This window comes from Sparus aurata, chromosome 14 (genome assembly GCF_900880675.1).
Source record: "Sparus aurata chromosome 14, fSpaAur1.1, whole genome shotgun sequence".
Taxonomy (NCBI): Eukaryota; Metazoa; Chordata; class Actinopteri; order Spariformes; family Sparidae; genus Sparus; species Sparus aurata.
In genome coordinates this window covers 20,836,301-20,851,348 of record NC_044200.1, presented here as the reverse complement: position 1 = coordinate 20,851,348, position 15,048 = coordinate 20,836,301, and the positions used below count along the sequence as shown (strand labels likewise).

At 39.1% G+C, this 15,048-nt stretch overlaps 2 protein-coding genes across 4 annotated transcripts; one reads left to right on the top strand and one right to left on the bottom strand.

The window, feature by feature from the left end:
* Window positions 1-86: 86 nt before the first annotated feature.
* dclre1c (DNA cross-link repair 1C, PSO2 homolog (S. cerevisiae)) lies at window positions 87-6,193 on the top strand. 3 transcript variants are annotated; one of them, XM_030439198.1, is made up of 16 exons: window positions 87-351; window positions 491-542; window positions 1,236-1,320; window positions 1,507-1,566; window positions 1,665-1,720; window positions 1,870-1,971; window positions 2,204-2,276; window positions 2,367-2,507; window positions 2,602-2,703; window positions 2,832-2,968; window positions 3,109-3,163; window positions 3,330-3,418; window positions 3,541-3,635; window positions 3,867-3,992; window positions 4,567-4,653; window positions 4,750-6,193. In XM_030439198.1, exons 1-16 carry the CDS (start codon window positions 243-245, stop codon window positions 5,547-5,549), a joined length of 2,169 nt encoding a protein of 722 aa, XP_030295058.1. In that variant the 5' UTR covers window positions 87-242; the 3' UTR covers window positions 5,550-6,193. The 3 variants fall into 3 exon arrangements, with proteins under 3 accessions (XP_030295058.1, XP_030295061.1, XP_030295060.1); XM_030439201.1 differs by having other exon boundaries at window positions 222-351; window positions 1,236-1,295; XM_030439200.1 differs by lacking the exon at window positions 3,867-3,992 and having other exon boundaries at window positions 243-351.
* Window positions 6,194-6,640: 447 nt separating this feature from the next.
* On the bottom strand, window positions 6,641-11,708 carry LOC115595239 (overexpressed in colon carcinoma 1 protein-like). Its single transcript, XM_030439437.1, has 6 exons — window positions 11,357-11,708; window positions 10,166-10,190; window positions 9,908-9,943; window positions 9,699-9,775; window positions 8,838-8,911; window positions 6,641-7,902 (listed from the first exon to the last, which is right to left on the bottom strand). Exons 1-5 carry the CDS (start codon window positions 11,412-11,414, stop codon window positions 8,856-8,858), a joined length of 252 nt encoding a protein of 83 aa, XP_030295297.1. The 5' UTR covers window positions 11,415-11,708; the 3' UTR covers window positions 6,641-7,902; window positions 8,838-8,855.
* Between the last annotated feature and the right edge of the window lie 3,340 nt (window positions 11,709-15,048).

The window sequence follows — 15,048 nt, the reverse complement described above, 5'->3', positions numbered from 1 at the left end:
TATAAGTCTAAAACAAAACAAGCTTAAGAAAAGGGGCTAAATGCAAACAGACGGTAGGTGGCGCTAACACTTACTGAACGCACCGGAACGACCGTAAAAAGAAGCGAAGAAGAAGACGAACTGAAATTGATGGGCGGGACAAAAACAAACACCGGCGGTGAAACTATCAAAACATGGTCTCTTCACTGGAAACGACGTTTAATTAAATTTCAGACGATAACTTCAGAAGCTTCCATGTAAAGATGAGTTCATTTGCAGGCCGAATGAAGGAATATCCCACAATTTCTCTGGACCGGTTCGACAGGGAGAACCTACATGCCCGGGCATATTTCCTCTCCCACTGCCACAAAGGTGAGCCTGGTAGTTAGCTAGCATCACCAGCCTCACACGATATTAAGTTAAATTACTAACATTTAGCACTCGAACAGCCTTGTAATCACAGATTCAGACACGTTTTCATCTTTTTTATGTCTGTGGTTGCTTTCAACAGATCACATGAAAGGACTGAAAGGACCGATACTGAAGAGAAAACTGCAGTTCAGGTGACAGTTTGGGTCTTTGAGTATTAATACTAAAAGGGAACAGGAATTTAACTTCATGACACAGACTGCTGTTTGTGAAACCTCCCTGATACTGAAGGAGGAAGTCAGTCTTTGTGCTAGAAAAACACTAGTCATTCAAGAGGCAGAAACAGAAATTAGAGTTTTAAACAGTTTCATTCATTCACATCCTAAAGATAAGCAATTTTAATGTCAAGTCTGTATGGTGTAGTGTCTCCCTATCCTACTGGTATAATCATACATCCCAATCTGTATATTAAAATAGATGTATTACTTGCCAAACAGGGTTTATCCTGAATTTCTGACCCAAACAAAGAGTTCAAGAAATAACAGACGTGTAATATATTTCTGGTGAAGGCAGTGATTTCATGAAAGATACAATCAGGGGCTTAAAAGACTGAATCCATTACAAGCAGGGGTTTCCTTAAAAAGGATACAGCTAAGGCACAGCACCCACATTGTTTTTGCACAGCCTAATGTGAAATCAATGGGTAGAGCATCAAAACTAACTAATGACAGATATTGTTGAAATCCTTAGCAAAAAGCCCAACAGATGACTTAACGCTTGAAGAGGCTGCGCAGGTCAAGCTGTAAAGGCAGTAATACTCATATACTAAGTTCATCTCTGTGTGAATGTCTCTGCTGTTCTGATTCTATGTTCTCCTCCTGTTACAGTCGTACTGTCAGGCTCTACTGCTCCTTTGTGACAAAAGAACTTCTGCTGAGCAATCCAAGGTACTCTTTCTGGGAGGAATACATTGTAAGTCCCCTTCATTACTGTCATTTTCATTGTGTATTAGGGCTGCATTGCGATTATTTCGACAGATATACCGACTGCGATATGATTGATGATTAGTGGGAATTATCATTACACACAATTTAAATTTTACTGACAAAACTATTAGTATTCAGATTTCCTTCCATCCTGATGAATGATTTGTTTTAGTTTCCATTAGAGCTGGAGAGTCCGACACAGATTTCTCTGGTTGATGAAGCGTCTGGAGAGGTAAAAACTTAAGATTTCTTAAGTTTCATGTCCATTCAGATGTTGAGATTTAGGCGAGATTTAAGTGTCCTTAATGTTCTCTGGGGTTTGTTTGACAGAAAGAAGATCTTGTGGTCACGTTGCTTCCTGCAGGACATTGTCCCGGCTCTGTCATGCAAGTCAAAGCCTTTTTATAGTATCACAGAAAAGAAAAAAATAACACAAAAAAGAAGCATACATACATTTAACCTGACATTAGAATCACAGAAGACAGTATCATTAGAAATATAATTGAGACATCTTAACATGAAATTCTGTGTGTAGGTTCCTGTTTGAAGGTTCTCAGGGAAACGTGCTGTACACAGGAGACTTCAGGTTGGCCGGTGGAGACGCCTCGAGAATTGAACATCTGCACTCTGGAAGCAGGTTGTTCCTGTCGTACATCTTCACTGTTTTCTGTCTCATCGAGCTTCTCAAAAGTTCTGGAGAACCAGACAGTGAATGTTGAGGAATTTGTACATTTGAGTTAACGTCAGTATTTCATAAAGAAAAAGCTCAAATTTAAACAGAACATAATACAAAGTTAATGTGTTCTGTCCCATTTGTTCCTTTTGCGTCAACAGTTTGTGATGCTTATGATATTTTTTCCTGTTTTCAGAGTGAAGGATATTCAGAGCATTTATCTGGACTCGACTTTCTACGATCCACGGTTCTACCAAATTCCTACTCGGGTAAGTTTCTGGGATGAAGACAGGATTGAATGGAACTGCAGGAATATTTAAATCATATTGTTTGTATATTTTTTATCTGTGTGTGTGCAGGAGGTCTGTCTGAGTGGTATCTTGGAGCTCATTGGAAACTGGATCAGTCAGAGTCCATATCATGTTGTGTGGCTCAACTGTAAAGCTGCGTATGGATATGAATACCTGTTCACTAACCTGGGAGAGGAGTTCAACACACAGGTAACACAAACACACATTTCTGTCTTTTCTATGCAGCGCCTGCCAAAAGCTCAATTAAACGTTTTCTTATTTTGTTGTTTGATTCTGCGCTCAGATCCACGTGAGGAGTCTGACTATGTTCAAGAAGATGCCGGAGATCCTGAGCTACGTGACGACCGACCGCAGGACACAGATCCACGCCTGTCGACACCCCAAGGTCAAACTTTATGTCTCTCATGTCTCTTACGAGTATGTCTTTCAATATACACATACTGTAAGCTCAAGTGGGAAAAATCCTTTGTATGTTCATTCACTGAGCCTTGATTTGTGTGTTTTTGTGCACAGGAGGAGGAGTTTTTCCAAGGCAGCAGGCTACCGTGTGGCTGCACGGCCTCTGACGGGACTCCTCTTCGTATCATCAGCATCAAACCGTCCACCATGTGGTTCGGAGAGAGAACGAGGAAAACCAACGTGATCATAAAGTAAGAGCAGAAGTCTCCAAGTTTGACTGTGGTCATGGTCTGATTACAGTTAGATTGCTTACACTAAAAGAAGAATTGATTATAAATCACATTAAGTTTGGTTTGTGAGGTTTGAACATGGATTTGTGTTGTTTTTCCAGAACAGGAGCCAGTTCCTTCAGAGCCTGCTTCAGTTTCCACTCCTCCTACTCAGAGGTACTTCAAATGTTTATTTAAATGATTAAACAATCCACAGTATATTAGTTTGTTATATACACAAGTCTAATAGGAGGTTTATTTAGAATAAGTTCAGCTTATTTTCTCCACATCTCTTTCATCTACTTATTTTTATACTTAACACAATGTTGCTGTATAATTCCAGCTTCGAGACTTTCTCTCGTACCTCCGGCCAGTCAACATCTACCCCAGTGTTATCCCTATTGGTCGGACACTGACTGAGGTCACACAGATGTGAGTTAACTTTTATTTATTTTTATTCATTTAACCTGCAAAACTACACTTTTTAGCAACAGATTTTGAATTTTTATCCACTTTATATTCAGTTTGTTTGTTGATCGCTGTGTGTCTGACAGGTTGAAGCAGATGTGCAGGAAACCATCTGATCAGACGTTTATATACAAACCTCTGGGAGTCCTTAAACGCACCACGGTGGAGCGACCTACATATGGTGAGACGAACACACCCACACATTATCACAGCAGGTGTCACCATGTGGAGTGTGACATATAAACTGTGTGCTGTATATAAACTGTTCTACTGACAGAAATTGTGTCTTTACTGAAAAGGACGAATGAATAAAGTTTATAAATCAATTGAAATGTTGGCTTCAGCAGGTATGAAATCTTACTTTTAGAAGAGAATGTGATTAAGCTAGCTTATTTGTGTAAAACCAAATTAGTCCACTGCCCCCCTCATGTAAGCATGGCGAGGTTAGAGGTGCCCCCTGATCTCCAAACAGAGCTGAAGAGTCTTCTGCTGCTTCCTTCGATTCCGACCCTGGTGATGGAAAGCCTCGTTCTCTACAGTAGGTTAACAGCCGACGTGTCTGACCGCCGTTTGTTTATGAAGCTACTGCACGTCAGTAAACGTAGCTGCAGAAGGTTTGGAGTTTTGGTCCATGCTGGTGTTTCTGTCATCGGGCTCTTTATTCAGAGCTAATTAACTTAAACTAACTTTGCCTGCCAGGCCGTGGATAACCGCATCATCCATACGTCTGTTTCCAAATTCCGAAGTGAGAATGTTTTGAAAGTTGATCTTTGAGATGTTTTTCAGCATGTTGTTTGTGTGTGTGTGTGCTGAGTGTAACTGGTATGAAGTTTTTGCATACAGTAAAACCTAATGATCCAAAAGTTCACACGTCTGTAAATATCAAATAGTATTTACAAATGTTTAAAAATGATTTGCTTTATTATCTAAATATCTTTTTTAATATGAGAACATAATAGATTTGTAAACGAGACACAAAGAACAGTGCTACCTTCTTCGGCACTTTCTAACAAGCTGAGTTGACTTGTAATCATTTTTTAGTGGTTTTGTAAATAATCAAACTTTATCACTTGTGTAATTAAAGTATTGACCGTCTCTTCTTCTCTGCTCAGACTCGGACAGCGATGACGGGCTGTTTGACAGACAGGACTTGGCACCAAAGAGAAAGAAGATTGGACCGAACCAAGAAGTAGAAAGAGGTGAAAACATATTTTAGCTTTCTCTTTCTTTAATATTTTCTTCGTATTGTTATTTAGTAAACTTACAATTGTTTTTTTTTGATGCACTAATCTCAGTGAATGCTGAGAATGCTCAGAAAACAGCGCCCCCTGTGTCCGTGGATGAGTCTTTATCCGTGACGGTCACAGACTCGCAGCCTGTTGCAGGAAACTTTGTGGACTGCACCGAGTCTAATGATGAAGAGGAGGAGGAGGAGGAAGAGGTGAAAGAGGAGGGAAAGGGGGATGCAAAGCTGAAGGAGGAGGAGGTGAACGATGTGATGAAGGAAAGTGAGAGGAGTAAAGGAACTGAGAAGATGGAGGTTGAGGTAGAAGGTTCCTCTAATCCACCGAAATGGGAGGATTTCTTCACCACGGAGACGCTGCCTGACAGCCAGAACAGCATCAACAGCATCAACAGCCTCAACAGCCTCAAGAGCCAATCACAATCCTGCTGTTCTGCCCCGAGCACCTCCCCCTCCAGAATGACCGATTCACAGACCCCAGAACTGTTCAGTGAGGAGGAAGAAACCCCCAACAACGACGAGAACTTCAGTCTGACCCTGTCCGCCTCGCTGTCGAACCATTCCTCCCAGAACCTGGACTCGTATTTACCCGACACATTGATTCTCCAGCCAGAGCAGGCGGGGCGGGAACAAGGAGACTCGAGGACCAATAATGTGTCTCAGGAGAAGGAAAGCAAGGACCAAAATGTCCAATCAGAGCTGGAGGAGTTCTCTCAGGAGTCCCGGGTGTCGTCGGACTTTGAGATTCCCTGCACACCAGAGTCAAAAAAGCCACGGGAGGATGAGCTGTCGCAGTTGTACAGGAAGCTGGCAGCAGGAGAGGACGTGGTCATCAGAAAGTGTCTACAGTGAAATCATAGGAGGCGGAGAACTTGAAAAACTGCAGGACTTAATGTCCTTGCAATGCAAATTAAGCTCAGTCGGCAGGATAAAAAGTTGACATTGTACGTTTGAATCATACGTGTTATATCAATATTTCTATAATATGCACCAGATTAAGTTTCTTCCTGTTACAACCAACAAAACCAGGTGATTTTAGGGACTGTTGGGACATTTTCCAGCCTGGTGAGCCATAAATGAGATGAAGTTTTGTGTTGATAATTTCTGTTATATGAACTTAAATGTGTCCTGTTGCTTCACACACTATGTTTTGCTACATTGCTGGTTTATATGTGCGATTAACACATAATGAGCTTCTTTATGAAGAAAACCTAAAATGCCTCCAAAGTGACAACGTTCCTCCTCAGCTCCAGTCGAACCTCCAAACCACACAAACCTCGGTGTGCACAATAACACACACACACACTCATTCCAATGCACTTTAAGCTCACCTGTGGCCTACATCTATCAGTACACCTGTGAACTTCCCTGCTGACATTTTCCTTTGTGTTGACAGTTTGTGGTTTCTTCTGCTGAACACTTGTGTTTGAAGTGTTCTCAAGTCGTTTTGTATCAAAGCAGAACTTTTGTTTCAAATTAAAAGTAATTAATTTACAGTTGAAGAGCATTTTTTCAGTGATTAGTTTGAGTTCACACTCATGAAAACCTCAAATATTCAACTTCATGACGAATGACTGAAACTGGAAGATATTCACCTGTAACACTTACTTTGCTACGTGTTCTTCAGACCCCGACTTATTCTAGATGTTTGATGCGGATAGAAGAATCACTACCAATATTCTGGTGTCTGATGATCTATTTATGATAAATGTGCTGGACGATTTCTCAGTCAGGCTCTGAACAACTTCAGTTTTTGTTTGATTTAACTCCCAAGAACTACAAGTGAATTCCTCACACATGACCTGAATCTTCTTCTGTCGTCTCCGATCCCCAAAATGATCAAAAACCTAATTTAATCCTGCAGTTCGTGTTACCTTTTTGTCTTTTAAAAATAGCCAAAATGACACAGAAGCATCAGTTAATGTGAGACGTTAAAGCAGCACTTGGGAGGGAAAATATTTTAATTTCCTCAAGTAATCTTTGAAAATACAGAAAACAAGAAACAGAGCTTTAAAAAAACAAACATGTACAGGCACTATAAATCCACCTGAGTGTTGAATCAGCACAAACAGACAACGAGCAGATCGTTTAACGACAAGAAAACCTTTTGATTTACTGTTTTTTGTTGATGTGACCTTGTTGCTTAGCGAAAGACAGACAACACATGTACACAACCTTGCATCAACATGAAGATTTTGTTCTCTCAGAAGTTATAAACCACGTTGACTTCTAATTTCCACATTTTATGTAAATCTTTATCCGTGTTTCTCCTCCACCTTGAATCGCTTCTAAAGGCAAATGAGCGCAAACACATCATTGTGAGGAATATAGTGTCATTGTTGGTGCAGAAACGTCCTGTACCGCATCATGAAAACTGGATTTTTACATCCAGTGTTCTTCTCACAATAACTTAAATGAAACATGTCGTATGTAGAGCAGCAGGTGAGGATTGTCAAGAGAAGCCATGATTATAAAAAAAATGATGAAATGACGTTGAGATGTGGTTTAGATGTCAGACATTCCAGTATCGTGAGACTATCCTCTTGTTTTTGAGGATTTTAGCCTTTAAGCGTGTGCACAACAAGTCGCTGTGGCGTCGCGTGTACATGACAGTCGCCTCTCCATCACAGCTGTCTTTTCTTTGCCATGTCAGCGCCCCGAAGGAGAAGACGACTCCGTCACCTCACAGCAGGAGCCACTTACAGTTTGTGTCCCGGAGGACCACGAGTCTGCAGGTTTTTATTATTAATTACACACGAGCCAAACGAAGTCCTGCTCAGCGTTCACCTGTTTCAGACCTAAACAAGGAGAGCTTCGGCACAGCTTCACCCTCCTGAGCTGCCATTTTGTGCCGATCAGCTGACAGATGTTCACTGCAGCACCTGCTGCTGCCAGGACCCAGTGGATTCCTCCATGGCTTTCATTAAAAACCTCCAGCTTCTTCGTGCCCTCATAGAAACACCTTCATCCTTTATTTATGATGCTGAGTCCGGGTCGACATCTGCTGCCATTAAAGCATTAAAAGTCTGAAACCAGCTGACACATCAGGCTCCACAGTCAGTTAAACCAGGCGGAGGTGATCCTGATTGTCTCCTCTGGGTGACAACACTGAGGACCTGAAGAACACCTGGAGGCTTTCTTCTTCTTCTTCTTCTTCTTCTTCTTCTTCTTCTTCTTCTCCTGTCATATGAGTCTGCTGTAGCACCTTAAAATTCAGAGACGGTATTAATTTATGATTAATTTTCAGGAATTAGATTGTGATTACAGCTGAAACTCAAGCATGTTAAAGCACCTAAGTGTATGACGAGTAGCTGATTGGAAGGACTGCGTGATGTCATAGACACAAAGGAACATACACAGGTGGTCAGGTAGAATATTGATTACAAATACATCTTATAGTTACAGTTACTGTAATGATGGAGTTGATTTTTATCATGTTTTAAACTGAAAAGAAAAGTAAAAAAGTAAAAAAGTAGAAAAGTAAAGATGTTGGTAACAGTGATGTTAAATAGAAATAGTACCCGAGTAAAAATCTTAAAGTATCCGATATTAAATGTACTCAACTATCAAAAGTTAAAGTAAGTAATTGATATGATGTGAGTTGAACGATTATCAGATCTGATATTCAGCATTTTTCTCATCATCAGAACCTTTTTTTTTAATCTGATTAATTAATTCAATTAATTTAAATCACTGATTTCACTCTGATGCAGCATGTAATCTGGAAAGAAACTAGTAACTAAAGTCATCCAATAAATGCAGCAAGTAAAAAATAAAATATTTGCATCCAGAAGTTGCAGAAAATGAAAATACTCGAGTAAAACACCTCAAAATAAATACAGTATTTGAGTAAATGTACTTAGTTACCTTCCATCGCTGTTATTGTAATTAAAATCATTTATAAATTCATAATGATTTAATTATTAATATTATATTATTCATAACCTTTCATACAATTAGGGACACTGCTGTGGTCTTTTAAATGCTGACATGACACCACAGCTCTCATTAATGAACTGGAACTGGAGGAGGTCGTCTACACACACACACACACACACACACACACACACACACACGTACACACACACACACACACACCCGTACACACACACACACACACACACAGAAACAAGCACAGACCTGGCTCTTCATTAAAAACTACAGTCCGTTCCCCCACAGCGGCTTCCTGAGGGACAACAGGTTCCCATCAGTCTCTGTGGAGGACAGTGTCATTAATTAACACACACTGATTATTAGATTACCTGCACATATTACACATATATAGAATACATGTACAGTGTTTAATTTCACACACACACACGAGACACAAAAACAAAACACAGACATGTTCAGTGATCGTCAGTGTTTTCTGTCTCCCATGCTCTCATCATGACCCGGGTGACTCAACAGGAAATTGAGGCTCTGTGTATGTGTGTGTTTGTGTGTGTTTGTGTGTGTTTGTGTGTGCGTATGCTATCAGAAATTGTTTATGTAGTGGTATTCTGTCACGTAAGCATGCTGCCTCACACAAAACCCTGGAAAATTCAACACAAGCACATTTATTGTGTGTGTTTCAGTGAGTTTTATTTTGTTTCTGTCGACTTTGAGTGAGGTGTGTTTTATGATTGATCTGTGAGGTTAAATGACTGTTTTTGTGAATGGAGTCTGGTGTTTTTGAGGGGAGCGATAAGCGATAACTTTGATGGTTGAAGGATCATGTTGCAGTGGCTGCCAGCTGAAGCGATTAACAGGATCAAATCTGAAATGTTTTGTGCCTTTTAGTCATGAAAACATTAAAATACAATTTGCAAAAAGGGACCAGGCTTAAAAATATTGGAGTTACAGTAGTATGACATGTCTCGGGACTACCTTCACCTACATGTGCACCTTGGAGGGCTTCTAATTAAGCAGTATAGCAGTTAGAATTTTGACTTAATGAAGGATTTGTAAGTGTTGTTGTTGTTGTTGTTGTTGTTGTGTTTGTGTGTTTGTGTGTGTTACCTCTGAGGGCTCCTATCTGTACTTGAGGAATGTTACTCAGGTCTGCAGGGAATCCCACATACACACCTCCATAGTTCCTATAAGCACACACACACACACACACACACACACACACACACACACACACAGACACGTTAATTCACGTTTATTCATTACGTGTGTGTGTATATTTTTGTATCTACATAGAAATGGTAAACTGAATGACTCACTGCCATTTGTCGTCTTCTGGCACAGACTCCTCTGATCTGTCCACACACACACACACACACACACACACACATTAAAAACTGTGTATTGAAGTCAGTCGCTCTATGTCAACAGAAAACTTCAGAGAAAGGTCAAACAACACTGACACGGTTCAACATCAGAGTGTGTGTGTGTGTGTGTGTGTGTGTGTGTGTGTGTGTGTGTGTGTGTGTGTGTGTGTGTGTGTGTGTGTTTGTGTGTGTGTTGAGCTTTTAACTCACGCCTTGGATGACGACTCAGCTCGACCTAAGGCCACAAACACACAGACGGATGAGATTAATCGTTGACGAATGTTAAATTAACTTTTCTTTCAGAGCCTAGCTGGGTTTAGTTGTGTTTCTGTTGTTGTTTGTTTCCCGTAGAAACAACAGTAACATGAGACATTTGCTTTTATGGCAGCCAGAATCTGCTGAAAATATAATAAAACCTGACTTTTGTTTCTTCTCTATGGAAGCCCACTTCTGCCAATTTAAGAGAAAGAAAGATGGAAACCACGCTTTGAAAAAAAAATCAACGGCTAATTAATATCATGAGATAAAAATCCAAAATCATGAAACAAAAACAGAATTATGATTTAAAAAATCAAAATTATGATATATTAGGTTCAAATAAGAGATTAAAAATCAAAATTATGAGTTAAGAAATCTAAATTAAGAGAAAGAAAGTCATATTTATGAGATAAAGTCACAATTACGAGATCAAAAGTCAGAATTATTATTTAAAAAAGCGAAATTATGATTTCTTAGGTCAAAATATCAAATACAAAATCTAAATCAGGACATTTTTCAAAATAAAAATGATTAGATTAAAAAAAAGTCATTAATAATTAAATTTAATTTAATGAAAAAATAATGAAATCATGAGAAAGGAAACTGGAATTATGTGATGGTCAAAATTCTGAAATAAATGTTTTTATCTCACAACCTATCTGATAATATTCAGTGTGTAGGTTAGAGTGTGTTGTTTCCCATGGAGACGAGGATTCAGACAACAGTAACACGCATGTGAAAGAGGAGAACGCCGCCCGACAACAGGTTTGTACCTGCAGTCAACGTCCACTGAGTCAGAGTAAAATCAAAAAGAAACATGCTGTCAAACAATAAATAATCCTGGTGCAGCGTAAGAACGAGAGGAAAACTGAAACTGAGCATGTCACCCCGTCATATTTAAAGTTAAAGTCCTTTTTGTTTTAATTTAGGCAGCCGACACTCTAATATACAGTATCATCCACTTTTACCTGCAATATACATGCTCAAAAACCTGACAGACTGGTCCTTTAACAGCTTTATTTGACTTACTAATAGAGCTTAAGAGAGAGAATAAACTTTAAACCTGTCATATATTCTGCTGTTGTTGTTTACATAGAAGACGTCTCAGGTAAACAACTATTTCATGCACACACTCTCTCTCACCTGCTGTGCCGCTGCTGCTGCTGTTGTTATTGGCCGGGGAGGAATTTCCACATCCCATCTCTCTTCTGACTCTATAAAAACCTCAGAGGAAGAAAAAAGAAGGAAAAACAAATGAGAGAAAAAAGAAGAAGAAGAAGAAGAAGAAGTGGAGTTTGAAATAAGGATGCATGAGAGCGTCTTTTCTGGCTGTGTTTCCTTTCTTCCCTCCTCCTACTACCTCTAACTACCTCTCAGCGTGGAGGAAGGATTAAAATGTCGCCAAGAAATGAAATGAGAGGAGGAGGAGGAGAAGGGGAGGAAACTGCAAGAAGGAGAAGCAAAGTGTGTTCACCCCTGCTGTTGAGGGAGCAGAGCCTCATTACACTCTGTGTGTGTCTGTGTGTGTGTGTGTGTGTGTGTGTCTCGTGCTCAGCAGATCAAAGTCGGCCAGAATCGATTTAATTGGTGCTTTTCTGCCCAAATCCAGCAGAAGTGCACTTGAGGTCGCATGACGGAGGAGTTAGAGGGGCTGAGGAAATGTTTCTGAGGGTTTTCAGTTTTTATAAATGAGCTTGTTTGTTCAGTTACGTGTGCGTCAGTGTGTCAAGTGTTTACAAAATGACAACCTTGAAGCTGGACTGTAAAATGTTGCCGTGCTTTACAAAAGACAGCAGAAAGAACCACAGGGAATGAATTAATGCACAAAAAAATCTTTTTCTATGGAAGCTAAAATCCGCCAGTAAAAAATAAATGAGTAATAACTAAATTGATGGAACAAATATCATGGTAATAAGTAAAAAGTCATAAGTAATAAGTTAAAAGGTAAAATATCAGATAAACACTGAAATTATGGGTTAAAAAAGTCTTAATTATGAGATCAAAGTCATAATTATTAGCTGAAAAGTCAAAAGTTAGCGTTAAAAATGTAAAATATAAGATAAACGCTGAAATTATGGGATTGAAAAATAGTCAAAATTATGAGATGAAAAGTCAAAATGAGATAAAAAATTTAAATTATCAGATAAACAGTCAGTAGAGTAGAGTAAAAAGGTCATTATACTGAGATAAAAAGCCATAAATATGCCATGAAAGGTCATAATTATTAGACGAAAAGTAAAAAGTTAGAGTTAAACATTTAAGATATCAGATAGATGCTGAAATTATGGGCTAAAAAGTTTAAATTATGAGATAAAAGGTCACAATTATGAGTTAACAATTTAAATTATGGTAAAAAGTTTACATTCTGAGAAGAAGTTGAAATTATGAGATTAAAAAAATTATAATTTTGAGACGAAAAAGTCTTAAGTATGAGTTTAAGAGTTGAAATTTTGAAATAAAAAATGTAAATTATGAGATAAAAACTCAAAGTCAAATCAAATGAAACACTAGTGAATCAGGAAAAAGACAAAGGGAGGACGTGAAACACATCAGGAGTGAATTTCAAAATAAAACAGGAAATAACTAAACCAAAAACCAAATGACATGTGATCATATTTTTGATCCACTCTGAGTGGTTTCATAATAAAAACCACAGCAGAACAGATGCTGTAAATCAGTTTGTCCACATGTTGACAGATGTTTGCATCAACACTCTTTATGAACACGTTTCACACTCGACTCCTTCTTCCTCTTCAAAACAATCGTAGTTGGTGGGATCGACGCCTTCGTCCATCAATCACGAGCTGTAGGAAGCGGGAAACACATCATTATCGAGCTCTGGGCAAAAATAAATCACGCCTCCGGTGAAGTGATTGTTCTTCTCACAACTTCCAACACATCGTTAAACAACCAACAATGTAGATTTCTGATTTGAAGGTTTGTCTAGTTTTTGTGATAATGTTGCTTCACAGCTCAGGTCCGGTCTTTTATTTAGACATTTTAATGTAGAAATGTCATATCTGTAAGTGGATTTAACGAAGCCTGTAATCAGCAGGTCGTCGCCTGTGATTGGTCGATAATAACAGTGTTTGTGTTTCAGCATCAGAGCAGGAAGGACGACGCTCTGTCCTTCCATTACGTCTCAGATGTACTTTTTTATTTTTCACCGTCCTTCCTCTCTGATCCTTTTGTGCTGAAACATGAAATGAGTCATGCCCACCCACACACACACACACACACACACACACACTCTCTGCCCTCTATTTCTAAATGTAGCTCAGTAACGGGGTAAAGAAAAGTGACTTTCACAATATAATTGATTGCTCTCAGCGTTTCCTGCAGAAAGTGAAAATGACTTCTGCCACACGCTGAGGGGTTGCGTTCACTGTGCCGAGCCTTCTGCAAACAGAGTTTTAAAACGAGAGTCTACCTCCGCTGTTTGTGACGGAAGCCCTGAGGGACAAGTGAGAAACAGGATATTGATGAACTCCATGAACTAAATATCTTTCTGTCAACTTTGGAAGCACAACTTGGGTCTTAGAAGCTTTAAAACGAAGCAGATGCAGAAATTATTCACAGGTTCAATAACACAGTAAACATTTCTTATACTTTATAATACTTTCTTTTTATCGTAGTAATTATTCTCTTGCACTGTGCGTGTGTTTGTTTATGTCTGTCCTGAAGCAGATTGTGTTAAAATGTGCAACATATCCATATTTCGAGCTAATGAGAGACTCACAGAGGCTGAAAAAATGGAAATAGGTGTGAATATATGATGTTAGAGACGTTACACAGGAAGCAGAGCTCAGCTTGTAAAGAAGGTTATTATAAAATAGAGGATGTCAGGAATAAGAGAACTGAGGAGACAGTGGAGATTAACATGGATGGAGGAACTTCGGCAGCAATAATCTTTGAGTTGTGGCTGTTTGAAGCTGTAGTTCCTCATGAACAACACAGAGAGGCAGTGTTGTCATGTATTTATGTTTTTAACTGGCTGATACAGGGAGTAAGAGTACAGGAATATTAGATTTACGGAGAGTTATTCAATATTGAGTTGCCAAAAGCAAACATAACATCCTGCTTTACTCTACAGTGTGTGTCTGAATTGAGGACATTTCAACATGCGGGGTTTGTCATCAAATTCAAAATAATTGTCTGATTACTCTCCTAATTATATCATTATATTACTTTGGTGATATTTGCTGTTATGGAGACTTTACTTGATGACGACTTCATGTCCATGACTTTCCCACAAAATGTCAAGCAAATTGTAAGATAACTGTTGAAGGTGAATAAGGCAATGTTAAGTGTAATTTTGTCAGAGGATGATGGACGCGGTGTCGACTACGTGTCCACATCATGCATGGATGTGGAAGTAAACAGAGGCTAGATGTAAACAAACTGGGAGACAAAATGGAGCGACACCACAAGCCAGTTCCCATAAAATGTCTAATGTGATATTCTTCAAAGTGCTTTATAGAAACCTGCCTACTGTCAACATCATTCACTAGAGTATACGGTACGTAGTTCTCCTGGAAAACATGTTTCTTTTCACGGATTTATATTATTTCTGTTTATAAAAATGGTTGTTGATGGTTTGACCCACACAGATGATTTTACAGCTTTCATGGGAGCTCAGCCCTCATTAGCTCCCACGTAACTGGAACCCTGATTGGTGGCACTATCCACACTTCATACAGGTAGCATTTTTTGAAGTGGCACTATCCATACTCCATACAGTTAGCATTTCTTGGAGTGGCACTATCTACACTTTATACAGTTGGTATTTCTTAGCGTGGCACTATCCACACTTCATACTGTTTGCATTATTAGAG